Raw genomic sequence first — 20,529 nt, 5'->3', positions numbered from 1 at the left:
GCTGTATTGTCAGTGACATTTCCAGAGGCAGACTCTCTTTGTTGCTGGGTAATTTGTTCTTGCTCAAAGGTAAATAACGTCGTGCTGGCCTCCTGCCTAACCACCAGGCTACAGACACGCATCCAGCACATCTTCTGATCCATCAGCCTGATTACCCATGGTGCACTGGGGGAAGGGGCCCTGGACTGGTGCAGGAGGGCAACAGGCTTCCGGCTCTGCTACCGGGGTGGAGCTGGGGGGGGTGAACTTTTACTTTCTGACCCTGGGCTTTTTCACCTCCGTAGAGATGTCCTTTCACTACCTGATGCAGTCAGGCACCGTCTGGCCTGTATCAGTGTGGTCCTGCTGCAGGTTTAAATGTGACCTTACAGTGACATCAGGTCTCTGGTTAGCACCTGCAGTTTTTGCCTGCAACTTTGGACCTGCAACTAGTTTGCTGGATGACTGCGCCGAGTAAAACCTGGAACAGCTCTTTTTACTTTAGTCCATGTTCCAGATTTGGGAGCGTTCTGGGTTTTACTCAGTGCTGTTATCCAGCCAACTCCGTGATCCTGCTTTTACTCACCGCCCATAAACCCTAAACCCTCAGGTAGTGGCTGCAGGGTTTGATACTGGGGGGGGAGGGGGGGGGGGTGGTTGTGATGTAGGGGCAGCCTGCAAACACCTTGTCTCTCTGGATTTTAGAATCCTCGGACATTTGGCCGCTAATGAGAAGTTCTGCCGCTGGTACCTTTAAAACAGGTAGTTCCTTCCTGTTTGAAGCTCTGTGTGAGACAGACGATTCCTTCCTGTTTGAAGCTCTGTGTGAAACTGATGTTTCCTTCCTGTTTGAAGCTGTGTGTGAGACAGACGGGTCCTTCCTGTTTGAAGCTCTGTGTGAGAGATGGAGACGTTCACTTCCTGTTTTAAGACCTGTTTAGAGAGAGACTTTTCCTTCTCGGTGTGAGATTGTCATGTGGACGCTCATTGTATGATTACGGACTTGTATAATTGTGTGCTCGCTGTGAAATTTCATGATCGTTTGTGCAATTGGATGGTTGTTCCATGTTCGGGTGATTATTGAGTAGTTATACGCTCGTTGTGTGATTGGACACTTGTGTTGTGTGCTCATTGTATGATTGTGTGCTTGTGTAATTGGACGCGCACTGTGTGACTGTATGCTTGTGTGGTTGTGCTGACATTGTATAATTGTGTGCTTCTGAAATTGGACGATCACTGTGTGATTGTGTGTTTATGTAATTAGACGCTCACTGTGTGATTGTGTAATTGGACGCTCACTGTGTGGTGTGATTGTGTGTTTGTGTAATTGGACGATCACTGTGTGATGGTGCGTTTGTGTAATTGGACGCTCACTGTGTGATTGTGTGCTTGTGTAATTGGATGCTCACTGTGTGATTGTGTGATTGGACGCTCACTGTGCGATTGTGCGTTTGTGTAATTGGACGCTCATCGCGGTGCTGAGTGTGTGATGTGCTGCAGGACAGGATTGATGGCTAACAGTCGCTGCCTCTCTTGCAGACAGAGATAACCTCCTTATCTCTCTGGTCTAATGAGCCATGAATTATTACTTCATTAATTCTTTTGTTCCTGTAGTCCATTATGAAGGGAAATGGCTTTGTGCATTAACCCTTCACACTTCTGCCAAATACAGCCCACCATTGGAAGCACACACAGACACACACACACACACATACACGCGCGCACACACACAAATGCAGATGCAGTTTCCTGTGCTGTGGGTGCTGGATGTAGTCATACTTTCGGGCATCAGTGCCACACTGCAACGCCACGTTTTGATTGGACGATAGGCAGGTGATTTCCGCCGTGGAGGGAGCTGATTGGGGGATGTACGTTCAGCAGGAATATTGTTTCTCTACTGAGTCGGCGGTGGTGCGTCTCGGACGGTCATATCAGTGGCTGAGTGTGAGGGACACGTTCAGACGAAAGAGGAAATCCATCTGATGCAACCATGTGACTTTGCACAGGGGTCAAAGGTTAGCGATCAGGGGCCAAGGGTTGAGCGAAGACGGATGTCGGTCTCAGCTCTGATCTATAGATTCGGATTCTCGCACTAAATCACCCTGTCCCATTAACAGGGCGGGACACTAATCAATCCTGTACTTCAGGCTGCACCCCACCCCCGGTTCCCTGTCTTTCTGTCTTTCCTTCTCATTATTTTCCCTCTCTCTCTCTCTCTCTCTCTCTCTCTCTCTCTCTCTCTCTCCCTCTCTCTCTCTCTCTCTCTCTCTCTCTCCCTCTCTCTCTGTCTCTCTCTCTCTCTCTCTCTCTCTCTCCCCGTTTCGTGTCTGCTCTCCCCCGTTGTGGGCGGGCGGTGGGAGGGGGGATGGAGGGGGGGGGGGTGAGGGGGCTGTCTGTGAAGAGGGCTCCTCGTGACTCCGCTCTGGGGCCCTGTCTCACGACGGAGCGTCCCGGCCGTGAGGTCGCTCTCCTCCCCCCGCGTTTACAGGCCTCAGACGCAGGCGCCCGCTGCGCCCCTGATTAATTACAGCCCTTTCCCGAAAAAAAAAATTACTCAAGCCGCCTCGACAACCCCAGAAGCACCCCCCGCATTTAAAGTATTTGCCACGCGCTGTTTCCCAGGAAACTTACTTCTCGGCGGTTTGAGTGATACGTCAGCGTAAGACCGTGGTGATCGAACCACTGTCCCTGGCTATCTGCTGTCCTGTATGTTTTCATTTCCATCCTAATTTGGCACACCTGACTCTAATAATTAGCAGCCCAATGAGATCTCGAGCTGTTGAATGAGGCGTGGCTTTGTTATAGTTGGAGTGAAACCCTACGGGATGTTGGGTCTCCAGGAACCGGGTTGGTTACCGCCGGTGTAAGATAATATGCTTGATGGTTTGATGATAGTATGTATGTGCGGTGCGGTGTCCAGCTTGTGCCTGTGTTCACTTCTGTAAAAGGCTGTGGGATCGCAGCTGGCTTTAGCCTTTCTGGTGCTGCAGGTGACCTGCTGTGTCTTTGTCCCCGCAGGTGAAGCAGCTCATGGAAGAGGCTGTCACCAAGAAGTTTGTGCACGAGGACAGCAGCCACGTCATTGCCCTCTGCAGTGAGTACACAGACGTGTGCACGCACACACTCTTACACTCTCACACGCACACACATACACACACTCTCTCACTCACACACTCTCATACACACGCACACACACACACACACTCACTGACTCTCTCACACACACACACACTCACGCACACACACTCACACACACACACACACTCACACACACACACACACACACACACACACACTCACACACACACACACACACACACACTCACACACACACACACGCACACACATACACACTCACACACACACACACACACACACACACTCACACACACACACACGCACACACATACACACACTCTCTATCTCACACACTCACACACACACACACACGCACACACACACACACACACTCACACACTCACACACGCACACACACACACACACTCACTCACACTCACACACTCACACACACACACACACACACACACACACTCACTCACACTCACACACTCACACACACACACACACACACAAACACACACACACACACACACACACACACACACACACACACACACAGGGCCGGGTTGTCGTATGGAGGGGCCCGTCGTCCCCTGTCTGGCGTTGGGCGGCTGGGCCGACGACTCCTCCGGGCCTCGGGGTGAGGCTCGGTGTGCGGCCTGCAGCGGGGACATGGGGGCTTTGTGCCTAAAAGCTGCCTTTAATAGTGTTAATGGGCCAGTCTCCCCCCCTCGCCCGGCCTGAGCACAGCTGTGTTAAAGAGGCAGTGGGACAGGGCCTGAGCACGGCTGTGTTAAACAGGGCAGTGGGACAGGGCCTGAGCACGGCTGTGTTAAAGGGGGCAGTGGGACAGGGCCTGAGCACGGCTGTGTTAAACAGGGCAGTGGGACAGGGCCTGAGCACGGCTGTGTTAAAGGGGGCAGTGGGACAGGGCCTGAGCACGGCTGTGTTAATGGGGCGGTGGGACAGGGCCTGAGCACGGCTGTGTTAAAGAGGCAGTGGGACAGGGCCTGAGCACAGCTGTGTTAAACAGGGCAGTGGGACAGGGCCTGAGCACGGCTGTGTTAATGGGGCAGTGGGACAGGGCCTGAGCACGGCTGTGTTAATGGGGCAGTGGGACAGGGCCTGAGCACGGCTGTGTTAATGGGGCAGTGGGACAGGGCCTGAGCACGGCTCTAATTACTCGTGCTTCCCCGTGTGTCGCATACCACCCGTATGCTCATGTTCGGCCCGTTTGATTGGCTTTGTGTCCATAGCTGAGCGTTCTCATTGGTCATTGAGCGTGATTGTGTCATTGAAGAATAGATGTGATGAGGAACACCGGGATGGATTGGACAGTAATGTCACTGAATGTGACTGTGGTAGCAGCTGTATCGTTGGTCCAGGCTGTGCGCAATTGTGGTCGGTGATCTGTGATTGGTGCAATGTGACTGTGTTAGCAGCTTTGTGATTGGTGCAGAGTGTGATTATGTTTGCAGCTTTGTGATTGTGTTAGCAGCTCTGTGATGGGTACAGGATAGGATTGTGTTAGCAGCTCTGTGATTGGTTCACAGTATTATTGTGTTAGCAGCTCTGTGATTGGTGATAGACTGGATAGAATGAATGAATGAATGAATGAATCATTGCATTTATATTGCACTTTTCCAGATGTGCAAAGTGCTTTACATTAATGAGAGGAAAACTCTCCTCAACCACCACCAACGTGTAGCACCCACCTGGGCACGGCAGCCATTTTGCGCCAGAATGCTCACCAGCCGTCAGCTGAGGTGGAGAGGGAGAGATCAATTTTTGGCCAATTAAATCAGAAGAAGAGTGGATGGCCCGGTTGAGAGAGCCAGGTTGGGAATTTAGCCAGGACACCAGGGAACACCCTGCTCTTTGTGATGAGTGTCATGGGGTCTTTAATGAGTCAGGACCTCGGCTTAACTGTCCCATCTGAAAGACGGCATGTCCTACGACACAGTGTCCCCATCACTGCACTAGGGCTTTGGGGATTATCCAGCCAGATGGAAGATCACCCCCTGCTGGCCCACCAACACCACTTCCTGCAGCTATTTCATTTTTCCAGGTGGTCTCCCATCCAAGTACTAACCAAGCCCACACTTTCCTCAGCGTCAGCCTTTCGGCAGGATCAGGGTGCATGTTGATATGGCTGCCTATAGGATAGGATAAGATGGATGGATAGGATTGTGTTAGCAGCTCTGTGATTGGTGCAGAATAGGATTGTGTTAGCAGCTCTGTGATTTGTGCAGAATAGGATTGTGTTAGCAGCTCTGTGATTGGTGCAGAATATGATTGTGTTAGCAGCTCTGTGATTGGTGCAGAATAGGATTGTGTTTACAGCTCTGTGATTGGTGCAGAATAGGATTGTGTTAGCAGCTCTGTGATTGGTGCAGAATAGGATTGTGTTAGCAGCTCCGTGATTGGTGCAGAATAGGATTGTGTTAGCAGCTCTGTGATTGGTGCAGAATAGGATTGTGTTAGCAGCTCTGTGATTGGTGCAGAATAGGATTGTGTTAGCAGTTCTGTGATTGGTGCAGAATAGGATTGTGTTAGCAGCTCTGTGATTGGTGCAGAATAGGATTGTGTTAGCAGCTCTCTGATTGGTGCAGGATAGGATTGTGTTAGCAGCTCTGTGATTGGTGCAGAATAGGATTGTGTTAGCAGCTCCGTGATTGGTGCAGAATAGGATTGTGTTAGCAGCTCTGTGATTGGTGCAGAATAGGATTGTGTTAGCAGCTCTGTGATTGGTGCAGAATAGGATTGTGTTAGCAGTTCTGTGATTGGTGCAGAATAGAATTGTGTTAGCAGCTCTCTGATTGATGCAGGATAGGATTGTGTTAGCAGCTCTGTGATTGGTGCAGAATAGGATTGTGTTAGCAGCTCTGTGATTGGTGCAGAATAGGATTGTGTTAGCAGCTCTGTGATTGGTGCAGAATAGGATTGTGTTAACAGCTCTGTGATTTGTGCAGAATAGGATTGTGTTAGCAGCTCTGTGATTGGTGCAGAATAGGATTGTGTTAGCAGCTCTCTGATTGGTGCAGGATAGGATTGTGTTAGCAGCTCTGTGATTGGTGCAGAATAGGATTGTGTTAGCAGCTCCGTGATTGGTGCAGAATAGGATTGTGTTAGCAGCTCTGTGATTGGTGCAGAATAGGATTGTGTTAGCAGCTCTGTGATTGGTGCAGAATAGGATTGTGTTAGCAGCTCTGTGATTGGCGCAGAATAGGATTGTGTTAGCAGCTCTGTGATTGGTGCAGAATAGGATTGTGTTAGCAGCTCTGTGATTGGTGCAGAATAGGATTGTGTTAGCAGCTCTGTGATTGGTGCAGAATAGGATTGTGTTAACAGCTCTGTGATTTGTGCAGAATAGGATTGTGTTAGCAGCTCTGTGATTGGCGCAGAATAGGATTGTGTTAGCAGCTCTCTGATTGGTGCAGGATAGGATTGTGTTTGCAGCTCCGTGATTGGTGCAGGATAGGATTGTGTTAGCAGCTCCGTGATTGGTGCAGGATAGGATTGTGTTAGCAGCTCTGTGATTGGTGCAGAATAGGATTGTGTTAGAAGCTCTGGGAATTTGCAGCCTGAGCAGAGCTATTGTAGAAGGTCAGTGATTGGTGCAACCCGACCGAAGCTGCGGTCGAAGATCGGCGATCGGGGCTGCCTGGCTAAGACAGCGTTAGCAGCTCTGTGATTGGTGCCGCCCCGGTATCACTATAGGAGCAGCTCTGTGATTGGTAGAGCTGCTCTTGCTCAGCCTGGTTATCGTGCCTGCAGTTTGCTGCGTGGGTTTCCACCCGATACGGGGCGTCTTCCCCGGACGGGCGGCGGCGAGTTCCCCGAGAGCCGAGAGCGGCTCGTTTCCGCTGCCGATCGGGGGGGGGACCCGCCGGTGGAATTTTACCGCCCGTCACTCGGGGTGACGCAAACGCCTCGTGAGCCGCGGCGGGAGCGCGGGCCGTGACTCACGGCAGCGGAGCGACGAGCCGAGCGCCGGAACCGGGCCGTTTCCTGCGGCTCTGTCGCCGAGGTGAAAGGTCGTATGCTAATGAACCGCGGTGATGTCAGCTCTGCCGCCGCTCGGCTGCCCGCCCCCCCCCCCCCCCCCCCCCCCCACCGCCACCCCCTTCCCCCGTGGGTGGGCCTTGTTAATTGCGGAACATTCGCTAATGAATTTGAACGAGTGCCGCAGCTTCGTTAGCGACGGGCACGTTGCATTTTGGCTGGTGTTCTGCGCCGCTTAATTAGCACATTCTTAGTCGTCTCTTGTTTCCCGGTCTTCCTGAGAGAGGAGGGAGGCGAAACGAGAGAGGAGCGAGAGAGGGGATTGTTTGTTTTGATGCAGATTCTTTCAGATGATGGATTTGGTTCGGTTTGTGAATATTCGCACCTGGTGCGGCCAGCAGGGGCTCTCTCTAAGTGCCTTTGTGAGGACCACAGAATTCTCTGGGCTGGGCCAGCAAAGACTCTCTAAGTATCTTTGTGAGGACCGTAGCGTGTGTGCATGTATGTGTGTGTGTGTGTGTGAGTGTGCATGCGTGTGTGTATGTAAGTGTGTGTATGTGTGTGGGAGTGTGTGTGTGTGTGTGTGTGTGTGTGTATGAGTGTGTGCGTGTATTGGATAGGATTGTGAGGAGAGCAGTGTGTGTGTATGTGTGTGTGTGTGTGTGTGTGTGTGTATTGGAGAGGACTGTGAGGAGAGCAGGAGCAGTGTGTGTGTGTATGTGTGTATTAGTGTACGTGTGTGTGTGAGTGTGTGCGTGTGCGTGTATTGGAGAGGACTGTGAGGAGAGCAGGAGCAGTGTGTGTGTGTATGTGTGTATTAGTGTACGTGTGTGTGTGAGTGTGTGCGTGTGCGTGTATTGGAGAGGACTGTGAGGAGAGCAGGAGCGGTGTGTGGGTGGAGGGGAATCCTGCTCCAAGCAGCTCTTGGTGCGGGGGCGTGCGAGTGGGGGAGGGGCAGCAGCCTCAGCCGTCACGACTCTAAGAAAGGAACAATATCAGTGCGTCTGTGAGCCACTCGCTCTGTCTGTGAGCCATGCATTGTGTCTGTGAGCTATTTTCTCTTTCTGTGAGCCATTCGCTTTTTCTGTGAACCATTCACTGAGTCTGTGAGCCATTCTGCCATCCCTGTAATGGCAGCTTCCTGCTCTGCGTGTGCAGTACAGGGTGTTCATAGGGTGAATGCAGGGTTTATACAGTACAGGGTGCTCATAGGGTGAATGCAGGGTTTATACAGTACAGGGTGCTCATAGGGTGAATGCAGGGTTTATACAGTACAGGGTGTTCATAGGGTGAATGCAGGGTTTATACAGTACAGGGTGTTCATAGGGTGAATGCAGGGTTTATACAGTACAGGGTGTTCATAGGGTGAATGCAGGGTTTATACAGTACAGGGTGCTCATAGGGTGAAAGCAGGGTTTATACAGTACAGGGTGTTCATAGGGTGAATGCAGGGTTTATACAGTACAGGGTGTTCATAGGGTGAATGCAGGGTTCATACAGTACAGGGTGTTCATAGGGTGAATGCAGGGTTTATACAGTACAGGGTGCTCATAGGGTGAATGCAGGGTTTATACAGTACAGGGTGTTCATAGGGTGAATGCAGGGTTTATACAGTACAGGGTGGTCATAGGGTGAATGCAGGGTTTATACAGTACAGGGTGTTCATAGGGTGAATGCAGGGTTCATACAGTACAGGGTGTTCATAGGGTGAATGCAGGGTTTATACAGTACAGGGTGCTCATAGGGTGAATGCAGGGTTTATACAGTACAGGGTGTTCATAGGGTGAATGCAGGGTTTATACAGTACAGGGTGTTCATAGGGTGAATGCAGGGTTTATACAGTACAGGGTGCTCATAGGGTGAATGCAGGGTTTATACAGTACAGGGTGCTCATAGGGTGAATGCAGGGTTTATACAGTACAGGGTGCTCATAGGGTGAATGCAGGGTTTATACAGTACAGGGTGTTCATAGGGTGAATGCAGGGTTTATACAGTACAGGGTGTTCATAGGGTGAATGCAGGGTTTATACAGTACAGGGTGTTCATAGGGTGAATGCAGGGTTTATACAGTACAGGGTGCTCATAGGGTGAATGCAGGGTTTATACAGTACAGGGTGCTCATAGGGTGAATGCAGGGTTTATACAGTACAGGGTGCTCATAGGGTGAATGCAGGGTTTATACAGTACAGGGTGTTCATAGGGTGAATGCAGGGTTTATACAGTACAGGGTGTTCATAGGGTGAATGCAGGGTTTATACAGTACAGGGTGTTAATAGGGTGAATGCAGGGTTTATACAGTACAGGGTGCTCATAGGGTGAATGCAGGGTTTATACAGTACAGGGTGCTCATAGGGTGAATGCAGGGTTTATACAGTACAGGGTGTTCATAGGGTGAATGCAGGGTTTATACAGTACAGGGTGTTCATAGGGTGAATGCAGGGTTTATACAGTACAGGGTGCTCATAGGGTGAATGCAGGGTTTATACAGTACAGGGTGTTCATAGGGTGAATGCAGGGTTTATACAGTACAGGGTGTTCATAGGGTGAATGCAGGGTTTATACAATACAGGGTGTTCATAGGGTGAATGCAGGGTTTATACAGTACAGGGTGCTCATAGGGTGAATGCAGGGTTTATACAGTACAGGGTGTTCATAGGGTGAATGCAGGGTTTATACAGTACAGGGTGTTCATAGGGTGAATGCAGGGTTTATACAGTACAGGGTGTTCATAGGGTGAATGCAGGGTTTATACAGTACAGGGTGCTCATAGGGTGAATGCAGGGTTTATACAGTACAGGGTGTTCATAGGGTGAATGCAGGGTTTATACAGTACAGGGTGTTCATAGGGTGAATGCAGGGTTTATACAGTACAGGGTGTTCATAGGGTGAATGCAGGGTTTATACAGTACAGGGTGTTCATAGGGTGAATGCAGGGTTTATACAGTACAGGGTGCTCATAGGGTGAATGCAGGGTTTATACAGTACAGGGTGTTCATAGGGTGAATGCAGGGTTTATACAGTACAGGGTGTTCATAGGGTGAATGCAGGGTTTATACAATACAGGGTGTTCATAGGGTGAATGCAGGGTTTATACAGTACAGGGTGCTCATAGGGTGAATGCAGGGTTTATACAGTACAGGGTGTTCATAGGGTGAATGCAGGGTTTATACAGTACAGGGTGTTCATAGGGTGAATGCAGGGTTTATACAGTACAGGGTGTTCATAGGGTGAATGCAGGGTTTATACAGTACAGGGTGCTCATAGGGTGAATGCAGGGTTTATACAGTACAGGGTGTTCATAGGGTGAATGCAGGGTTTATACAGTACAGGGTGTTCATAGGGTGAATGCAGGGTTTATACAGTACAGGGTGTTCATAGGGTGAATGCAGGGTTTATACAGTACAGGGTGTTCATAGGGTGAATGCAGGGTTTATACAGTACAGGGTGTTCATAGGGTGAATGCAGGGTTTATACAGTACAGGGTGTTCATAGGGTGAATGCAGGGTTTATACAGTACAGGGTGCTCATAGGGTGAATGCAGGGTTTATACAGTACAGGGTGTTCATAGGGTGAATGCAGGGTTTATACAGTACAGGGTGTTCATAGGGTGAATGCAGGGTTTATACAATACAGGGTGTTCATAGGGTGAATGCAGGGTTTATACAGTACAGGGTGCTCATAGGGTGAATGCAGGGTTTATACAGTACAGGGTGTTCATAGGGTGAATGCAGGGTTTATACAGTACAGGGTGTTCATAGGGTGAATGCAGGGTTTATACAGTACAGGGTGTTCATAGGGTGAATGCAGGGTTTATACAGTACAGGGTGCTCATAGGGTGAATGCAGGGTTTATACAGTACAGGGTGTTCATAGGGTGAATGCAGGGTTTATACAGTACAGGGTGTTCATAGGGTGAATGCAGGGTTTATACAGTACAGGGTGTTCATAGGGTGAATGCAGGGTTTATACAGTACAGGGTGTTCATAGGGTGAATGCAGGGTTTATACAGTACAGGGTGTTCGTAGGGTGAATGCAGGGTTTGTATTGTGTGTAGGTTTATGCAGGGTTTGTACTCTACTCTTGACCTCGTCTGTGTTCTTTGTGTTTCGTCCCGTCCAACTCGCCCCCTCTCCTGTGGAACACGCAGTGCTGCCGTCTCCCTTGCTTTGTGACGCTGACACATTAGTCAGAGAAGCACTGGAAGATAACTGCTGTGATTGCTCTTATCAGTGTATCCCCATGTCAAGAACCTGCGTGTGTGTGTGTGTGTGTGTGTGTGCGTGTTTGTGTATGTGTGTGGGTGCGTGTTTGTGTGTGTGTGTGTGTGGGTGCATGTTTGTGTGTGTCTGCCTGTGTGTGCGTGTGTGTGTGTATGTGTGTGTGTGTGCACGTATTTGTGTATGTGTGTGCATGTTTGTTTGTCTGTGTTTCTGTGTGTGTGTGTTTGTGTGTAGGTGCTTGTTTGTGTATGTTTGTTTGTGTGCGCATGTGTGTCTGTGTTTGTGTGTGTGTGTACGTGTGTGTGTGTGCACGTGTGTCTGTGTTTGTGTGTGTGCGTGTGCGTGTGTGTGTTTGTATTTTTATTTTAAGTATTCTTTTTCATAAGGGGGGTTCATTATACAGGCATAAACTGACCTCAGTACAGTGAGTCAAATGCTCACTTTTGCTCTTGAATAATTTATATAATAATGTTTTTTGAACACAGCACTATACTAAATTACCATTCTCAGACGTTTTATTTTATTCCAATTTCAACGGTTACGCCGTGACATTTTAAAATCTAAAGTTTTCGCCCGGAGCAGGCTGCCCGGCTAGTCTGCGCCGTGCTCCCTTGCCCACATTGCGAGAGGGATTTTGGAAATTGCATGTTTATGATTCATTATGGAATCCTTCCAAGTGCGAGCATTAGCGTGGGTGGGCGAAGGCTGAAGTGATTTTTCGGTCGGTGTGGGGGGTGCAATTGCTGCTTAAATATTTTAGTGTGAAAAGGGGGGGCCCGAACGGTGGCGCGACGGTAACGCTTCGCTTGTAGAGATTTGGACGCCTCGTTTGCGTGAATGCGGCGGTAATCACTGCAGCCCGCGGGGACGGGGTCTCTAGCGATGCGTGCGCACATCGGCGAGAGCAGCCACAGAGCAGCCTTCCGGGGGCCGGAGCTGAGACTGCTCCTTATCTACTGCGCTGCTCACCTGCAGCGCTTTAATGAGATGTAAACGCTGCTCCATGCTCCTCTGCACAGTGTTCACCGAGCTCCTCTCTGCTCCTCTGCTCCTCTCTGCTCCTCTCTGCTCCTCTGCACTCCTCTCTGCTCCTCTGCACTCCTCTCTGCTCCTCTCTGCTTCTCTCTGCTCCTCTGCTCCTCTGCACTCCTCTCTGCTCCTCTGCTCCTCTGCACTCCTCTCTGCTCCTCTCTGCTTCTCTCTGCTCCTCTGCTCCTCTGCACTCCTCTCTGCTCCTCTCTGCTTCTCTCTGCTCCTCTGCTCCTCTGCACTCCTCTCTGCTCCTCTGCTCCTCTGCACTCCTCTCTGCTCCTCTCTGCTTCTCTCTGCTCCTCTGCTCCTCTGCACTCCTCTCTGCTCCTCTGCTCCTCTGCGCTCCTCTCTGCTCCTCTCTGCTTCTCTGTCCTCCTCTCTGCTCCTCTGTGCTTCACTGTGCTGCTCTGTGCTGCTCTGTGCTCCTCTGCACAGGGTTAAAGGGCTTTTGGGAGCATTTGCACTCTGTCTGGGTGATGAGCTGTGTAAATCTGTGTAAATCTGTGTAAATCTGCAGAACCGGTTGATCCTCAAGGCCTCTCCTGGAGTGGAGAGGTCAGAGTAGCTCAGCGACCATTCTGCCCTGTGAAACTCTGCCCTGCCTCCCTTCCTGCCCCCGTCCCTTCCCAGGGCAGGGGGGGCAGAGGGCTCCTCCTCAGTGCAGGGGGTGGGGCCTCGCACTGTCCCTTCTGCTGAGGAAATCATGTGACTTCCTCCATTTCCTGTTCTGCTGCACAAACACGGTCTCTCCTCTTTCAGCATTCATTTATTCATTCATTCATTCATTTATTCATTCGTTAATTTATTTATTTATTTGTTTATTTATTTATTTATTTATGTCCACAGTATAACTGACTGAATTTCGCCTGCTTTGGGCTTTCATTGTTCAGTGCCCTGAGACAGCTTTAGAATGAAGAGTGTTTTATAAAAATAAAATTGATTGATTGCTCACTGAGTGTTCACAGTGTTGCTCAGTGTGCTGAGACAGACAGACAGACAGGCAGACAGGCAGACAAACAGACCTCGTGCCTGTTGGCTTTGCGTTCAGAATGACCCGGAGTTCAGTACAGGAGCTCGGCTGAACCTTTTCACACTTTCCTTTCAGCGTCCGCAGCGGCGTTGAGTAATTATGATTTAATTACCAAACAAACGGTGCGGTAAGTGCCTGTTTTGAGTCTCACCCCGCCGCCCGTGTGCTGACACACCAACGCGCGGCAACCGTATCTGGCGGAAAAATGCCGCTTTCGCCACGCGGCGTGGGGACTGGCTGTGCGTAGTCCTGGCCTCGGCTGTGCGGGTAACAGGCCAGGTCCCCCCCACACACGCACCCCCCCCCCCCACCCGGGACGCGCTCCTGAACCCCAGCGACGGTTGGGGGTGGGGGGTGGGGGGGGGGTCGGTTTAACGGCGTGTGAAACTCAGACCCCGTGCGTCAGTCTTTCGCGGTGCGTTAAGCGGAGAGGTGTAATCACGTCCGCGTGGCGTGGGCGGGCAGGCGGGATTATGGGAGATTAGAGTGGGCGAACAAAGCGACTGTAGTCAGGAGAGCTTTGTTTCGGAGGGGGGGTGTGGGGGGGGGGGGGGGGGGGGGAGAGGGGGGCTCGCTGCCCGCCAGGCGAGGGCAGCCAAAGTGCAGGTGTGCCGCCGGTGGAAGTGTGACATCATCACGAGGTCACCAGTGATTTGGCTTCTTCGCTCACGCGGCTGGTGTCATGGAGACGACACATCCTCGGAATAAATGATTCACGTTCGGCTCCTGTACTGACACACTGTCGGGTCAGCTTAGTATTGAGGGCAGCGCAGTTTTCACACTCTTGTGTCTCTTGCCTAGCATTGTGGGTTGTGTAGTTTTAGCACTGTTCTACCATGTTGTACATAGAGTAATTGTATTGGGGCGCCAAGAGCAAGAAGTCAGCAATAACCCAAGAGAAGCATCAGGTATGCTATAGATTAGAGCCTGTTGCTATGCCAACAAGCTGGGCTCACACAGACACGTGAGCTATGTCACTGTCACTTTCTCACACACACACACTCACACGCACGCACACACACACACACACATGCGCATGCACACAAACGCGTACACACACACACAAATGCACACACATGCGCATACACATGCACACACACACACACACACACACACACACTCATGCACACACATTCACATGCACAGTACAGCATGGAGCTCTTGTTCTCAGCAGGTCGCTGATGCTGCTTCATGGATAACAGCAGCTCTGGGAGCGATCGATGGGATTAGCAGAGCTCCTGCAGGGGGAAGCTGGTCTCCCACTGTCTCCCTGGCCTTTGGAGCTTAACGGTTCCTCAGGGGGCTTGTGTGTGTGCTGCCACCTGGGCTGAGGAGGACCAACTGCAGCAGGGCTGTAAAACACATCAGAAACGGTTCACTATAAAAGTTAAACTGCAGATGCATGTAGGAGTTTGTCTGGTTCCTGCCCATCATAGACAATAGCACAACCTGGATTCTGTCCAATCCATATGGGACACGACTGCACCTCCACCCACACATGCTAACACTTGCGCATGGATCCATATAGACACAGAAATGAACATGCACACACTCATGCATACGTTCACACACACATATACACACATACACACACAGACACACGCACACAAACACCCACGCACACACAAACACACACACAAACACACATACACACAGACGTGCACGCACACAACACGCACACAAACACACACACACAACACACGCACACTCACTCGCACACACACACAAACACACGTGATCTCAGGCTGAGGAAGCACAGTCGTGTTGTGTGCATTAGCTTCCGATGGGGACTCTGGAAGGGGGCCATTAGGAGGGGGTGTTTGCAGGGTGCTGCTGTTCCCACCCTCACGCTGCTCTTTAATCACCGCAGGGATCAGCCACAGGGATCAGCAGGCCAGCGTAACCCTCTGCTGCCCAGATCTGGCCCTCACTGTGAGGGGGCTGTGCGGCGTACAGCGCGTGGGTTTTATCGATCCAGTTCACCAAAGTATCTGTTGATGAACAGGGCGGTCTCTAGAGGGACCAGGTTTAAAAAACAAGAAAAGCCATTGGAGCACCATTTCCTGTTATTTTTGTAAAGAAATGCATAAATCAAACAGGAAATATAAATGCTTCCCCGAATCGCAATATATTGTAAATACAGCAGAACGTCCAGAGATGCAAGCACACTGCGATGGGTGTGTTTCAGAGCTTTGAAACGTGACGTCAAAACACACCAATTTTAAGAAGTTGAATCCTATGAATCAGAATCGTAACTCACATTGCTGCAGCCAATTTCATTTTGTAGCTATAATAAACCTTATATATAAAACCACTTATAATAAAACCAGCAGTAATCAGGTTCTCATAGGATGTACCTTAATTGTTTTCTGTGATGAAAATTTTTTTGTCTGTGTGAGTGTCCCTGTGTGTGTGTGTGTGTGTGTGTGCACATGAGCGCGCAAGTGTGTATGCGCGGACCTGTGTATGTGTGTATTTATGTTTGTGCATGTTACATATATATATGTGTGTGTGCGTGTATATATGTATGTGTGTGTGCGTGTGTTTGTGCATGCGCGTGTGTGTGTGTGTGTGCATGATGTCCCAAAGCAGTCAGGCCTACGATCAATGAGAAAGATAATAAACTTCTCTCAAAGTGTGGGGAGAGTGACAGAGTGAGAGTGATAGCATTGATCTCGTGACTGCTGTTCGTCCCCCCAGCAGAAGCTCCCAGTTTAGATAAAACCACCTTTTCCCCCTTTTGTTTTCTTTTTGACATAAGATTGGGGGGCTGGGAAAGGGAATCGATATTTAATCACCGAGCGCTAAACTTTACTAATATACAAGTCCATACATCAGGACCGTTAAGCAGGAGAGAGGATGGAGAGAGAAAGAGAGGGAGAGAGAGAGAGAGGGAGAGAGGGAGAGAGAGAGAGCGGGAGAACGAGAGAGAGAGATGGAGAGAAAGAGAGAGAGAGATGGAGAGAAAGAGAGAGGGATAAAGAGAGAGAGTGAGTGAGAAAGAGAGGGAGAGCGGGAGAAAGAGAGAGAGAGAGGGAGAGCGGGAGAAAGAGAGAGAGAGATGGAGAGATAAAGAGAGGGATAAAGAGAGAGAGTGAGTGAGAAAGAGAGGGAGAGAGACAGAGGGAGAGAGGGAGAGCAGGAGAGCGGGAGAAAGAGAGAGAGAGATGGAGAGATAAAGAGAGGGATAAAGAGAGAGAGTGAGTGAGAAAGAGAGGGAGAGTGGGAGAGAGAGAGAGACTGCGTCAGTACTGTGTGGCTCTGGTCTTTGTTATTAGATCTGTGCAGGATGTTGTCTCCATTAGCACGGCGAATGCATAAGAGTCAGCTGACATTTAAACTCTACTTAGAGCCCTGCCCTCGAGCCTTGGCAGCTGTTCTCTCGCGTTTGTCACTAATGGAAAATCATTTCTGCGTTTTCTGCTAAAATTCGAGCAATTATTCAAGCCGCAGTTTGTTCTGTGCCCGTGGGCATCGGAGTCGATGGCTCTGGCTCATTTCAATGACTTTGCCAATAACTGCGCATCCTACTGTGTTAATGCACAGGATATAGAATATGTAAGGATATGTAAGATGTGCACGCTTACATGCGGTGTAGTTATGTTACAAGCATTTTGCCTGCGCCGAGATCTTTCGGTTGTGTCTGGGTGGAAAAAGAAATCTATCTCTCCATAACAGTGCTTGTTGTGAGCTTAACTGCATTGTTGCTCTTCCTAAAGGGATTAGTCTAAGACTGATCATCTCGATCAGTGCAATGAGCAGAAGGCATTGGTGCTGAGAGACCTGATATTCCTGGAAATCAGTTTTAATTAAAAAAACCTTCTTTTGCTAAAAAAAATGGGGAGAAAAGCTGCTGGTAGTGTTGTGTGAGGGAGGATTCCTGTTCTCCTCGCTGGATCAGTGAATACTAATCACATTATCTTTTGGAGGTAATGACAGTGGTGATTGATTATGGGCTTGGTGGTGTTGTCATGTGGAAGATTCAGGCTGTTTGGGTGGTGTTGTAATGTGGAGAAGCCAGGCTGTTTGGGTGATGTTGGAGAAGCCAGGCTGTTTGGGTGATGTTGGAGAAGCCAGGCTGTTTGGGTGGTGTTGGAGAAGCCAGGCTGTTTGGGTGGTGTTGGAGAAGCCAGGCTGTTTGGGTGGTGTTGTAATGAGGATGAGTCAGGGTGTTTGAGTGGTGTTGTAATGTGAAAGAGCCAGGCTATTTGGGTGGTGTTCTAATGCGTATTAGTCAGGCTGTTTGGGTGGTGTTTGGGTGTTGTTGTAATGTGGACAAGCCTGGCTGTTTGGGTGGTGTTCTAATGTGAAAGAGCCAGGCTGTTTGGGTGGTGTTCTAATGCATATTAGTCAAGCTGTTTGGGTGGTGTTGTAATGTGGAGAAGCCTGGCTGTTTGGGTGGTGTTTGGGTGTTGTTATAATGTGGATGAGTCAGGCTGTTTGAGTGGTGTTGTAATGAGGACAAGCCTGGCTGTTTGGGTGGTGTTGTAATGTGGAGAAACTTGGGTGCTTGGGTGGTGTTGTAATGTGGAGAAGCCTGGCTGTTTGGGTGGTGTTTGGGTGGTGTTCTAATGTGAAAGAGCCAGGCTGTTTGGGTGGTGTTCTAATGCGTATTAGTCAGGCTGTTTGGGTGGTGTTTGGGTGGTGTTGTAATGTGGAGAAGCCTGGCTGTTTGGGTGGTGTTTGGGTGGTGTTGTAATGTGGAGAAGCCTGGCTGTTTGGGTGGTGTTTGGGTGGTGTTATAATGTGGATGCTCCAGGCTGTTTGTGTGGTGTTTGGGTGGTGTTGTAATGTGGAGAAGCCTGGCTGTTTGGGCGGTGTGTTTGGGCGGTGTTTGGGTGGTCTTCGGGCTGTGTGTTGGGTGGTGTTTGGACGGTGTTTGGGTGGTGTTGGGTGGTGTTTGGGTGGTGTTTGGGCGGTGTTGGGTAGTGTGTTTGGGTGGTGTGTTGGGTGTTGTGTTTGGGCAGTGTGTTGGGAGGAGGTGCTGTTTAATGACCAGGCCCGGTTGCTGAGAGCCGTGCAGGGCGGAGAGAGGGGACGCGGGGAAGGCGTTACACAACCGAACGGCCAGCCGGGGCAAACTCATTAGCCTCGGCTGCAGCGGTGAGGCGTTTGAGCTGCACACAGCGCGCGATTAAAGACCTCCCACGGAAGACCACGGCCTTGTCTCTACAACGCAGATCACAGAGGAGACTGTCTGTGTCTGCCTCTCTCTCCTCTTCAAACGGCCGGGCTGGGAAGTGACATGACACGTAGCCGGTGCGTGGAGTTAAACCGTTTTTTATACCCTGTTCTTGAAAAGAGCGAGCGAGATAGAGCCGGCTATTTCTCGGCCGTGTTTCTGATTGTGCGCTGTCAGGCTTGAAGATGTGAAACGGAAAAGACCTCAGAGAAGGTAATCACAGCTCAGCCAGCGGACGCCGTCCCGTGTGTGCGCAGCATATTACAAGATCTTCAGAGCGATGAAACCCAAAAAAAAAAAAGACAGCACCCCCTCCCCCCCCCCTGCACAGGGCTTGGGGATCTGGAGCGTGCAGCGATCACAAGGGTGGGGTGGGGCCGATGAGTCAGACAGCATCCCCCCACCCGTCCCCCTCCCCCCCCGGGCCCTCGCCGACAGCGAGTCACTCTGTAACACAGTTCATTTCTGTCAATTAGCGTGACTCATCGCGCCACGTGCTGTCGGAGGAGCCGGTCGAGTGCGCCGGTGACGCCCGTCGGCCGCTCGGTGGATGGATGATGGGGATTAACGTCCCTCTCGTCAATCGCGGCGGCTTTCCCTCCCTCCGCTCGCTCGCCCCCCCCCCCCCCCCCCCCCCCAAACAACATGCCTTCTCTCAAATGCCACCCAGTTTTAATTAAGTGGCTCGCGCTAACGAGCTAACGGGCTAAAGGGAGACGGATGCCTCGGTGCCCCCTGTGCTTCAGCCCCTCGGTCTGCGTTACCGTTCGCGTTAGCATTAGCACTAGCCCAGGGCTTCATAACCTCCATTTGCTTTGACAGAGACCCGCACGACACAGATGCCTTTTCCTGCAGAGTGAAGACTTTTAACTGTGACTGCAGCAAACATTAGTGATGCTGTTCGGCGTCGTCGCCGTTTGCTGAATGGAGACCCTCTCCCAGGGTTAAGCACCCCAGCTCAAAAATTGTTCAGGCACACTTTTGGTTTTGATGACACGCTTGTTCACAGACACAAGTGTAATTTACCTCATTGGTAGGCACATCTCTTTAATCAGAGGATGCTTGTTCTCATTGTGTGAGCGAATGGCATATATTCAGTGAAAGTATCCATATGTTCAGAAGGTACACAGGAAAACGGAAATCGGTCATTAAAACAGTTCATTGAATAGCATGTTGAAGTGACATCAAATGCATAGTGTGCGACTATATCATGTAATTGTTATACTTGTTCCATTGACAATATGTACAGTAAGAAATGCGTGGACAAGTAGATAAATATATGTCTGTGTATGGTGTGTGTTTGTGTGCTGTACGTGAATGTGTGTGTGCGTGTTTGCGTATGTTGTATTGTTGTGTGAGTGTATGTTTGTTCTAAAGTGTGCGTATGTTGCGAGTGTATGTGTGTTGTGTGTGTGCATGTGCGTGTGTTTGAGTGTGTGTGTTTGTGTGTGAGAGTGCATGTGTGTGACTTTGTGATTGTGTGTGTTGTGAGTGTGTGTGTGTGAGAGAGAGAGAGAGAGGGAGAGAGAGAGGGAGAGAGAGAGAGAAAGAGAGCGTGTGAGAGAGTGAGCAGGTTATAGGGCCACTCTGGAGAGGCTGCAGGCTTATATAAGGTGCTAAACGCTGCTTTTCTGCAGGCAGTTACTCCCTCTGATTCTGATCTGTTGCTGCCACCGGCTGGCCTGGGGGGGCTTAAATGTAGGCTCTGTGTGTGACAACAGCTCACAGTGCACACACACACACTCTCTCTCTCTCACACACACACACACACACACACACACACACACACTCTCTCTCTCTCACACACACATACACTCACTCTCTCTCACACACACACTCTCACACACTCTCTCTCACACACACACACACACACTCTCTCTCTCTCACACACACACACACACACACTCTCTCTCTCACACACTCTCACACACTCTCTCTCACACACACACTCTCACACACTCTCTCTCACACACACACTCTCACACACTCTCTCTCTCTCTC

The 20,529-nt window shown here is 50.2% G+C and overlaps 1 protein-coding gene across 3 annotated transcripts in view; it reads left to right on the top strand.

Moving 5' to 3' along the window:
- The window catches only part of sgsm2 (small G protein signaling modulator 2), a 56,579-nt gene that overhangs the window by 5,021 nt on the left and 31,029 nt on the right, over positions 1-20,529 (top strand). For all 3 annotated transcript variants that reach the window (XM_035384814.1, XM_035384812.1, XM_035384813.1), the window contains exon 2: positions 2,998-3,073. In XM_035384814.1, coding sequence (XP_035240705.1) covers positions 2,998-3,073 — 76 coding nt within the window. The remainder of the gene's footprint in view (positions 1-2,997; positions 3,074-20,529) is intronic.

Source organism: Anguilla anguilla, chromosome 12 (genome assembly GCF_013347855.1).
Source record: "Anguilla anguilla isolate fAngAng1 chromosome 12, fAngAng1.pri, whole genome shotgun sequence".
Classification (NCBI taxonomy): Eukaryota; Metazoa; Chordata; class Actinopteri; order Anguilliformes; family Anguillidae; genus Anguilla; species Anguilla anguilla.
The sequence above is the reverse complement of the archived record's forward strand: the minus strand, read 5'-3'. Positions and strand labels throughout refer to the sequence as shown.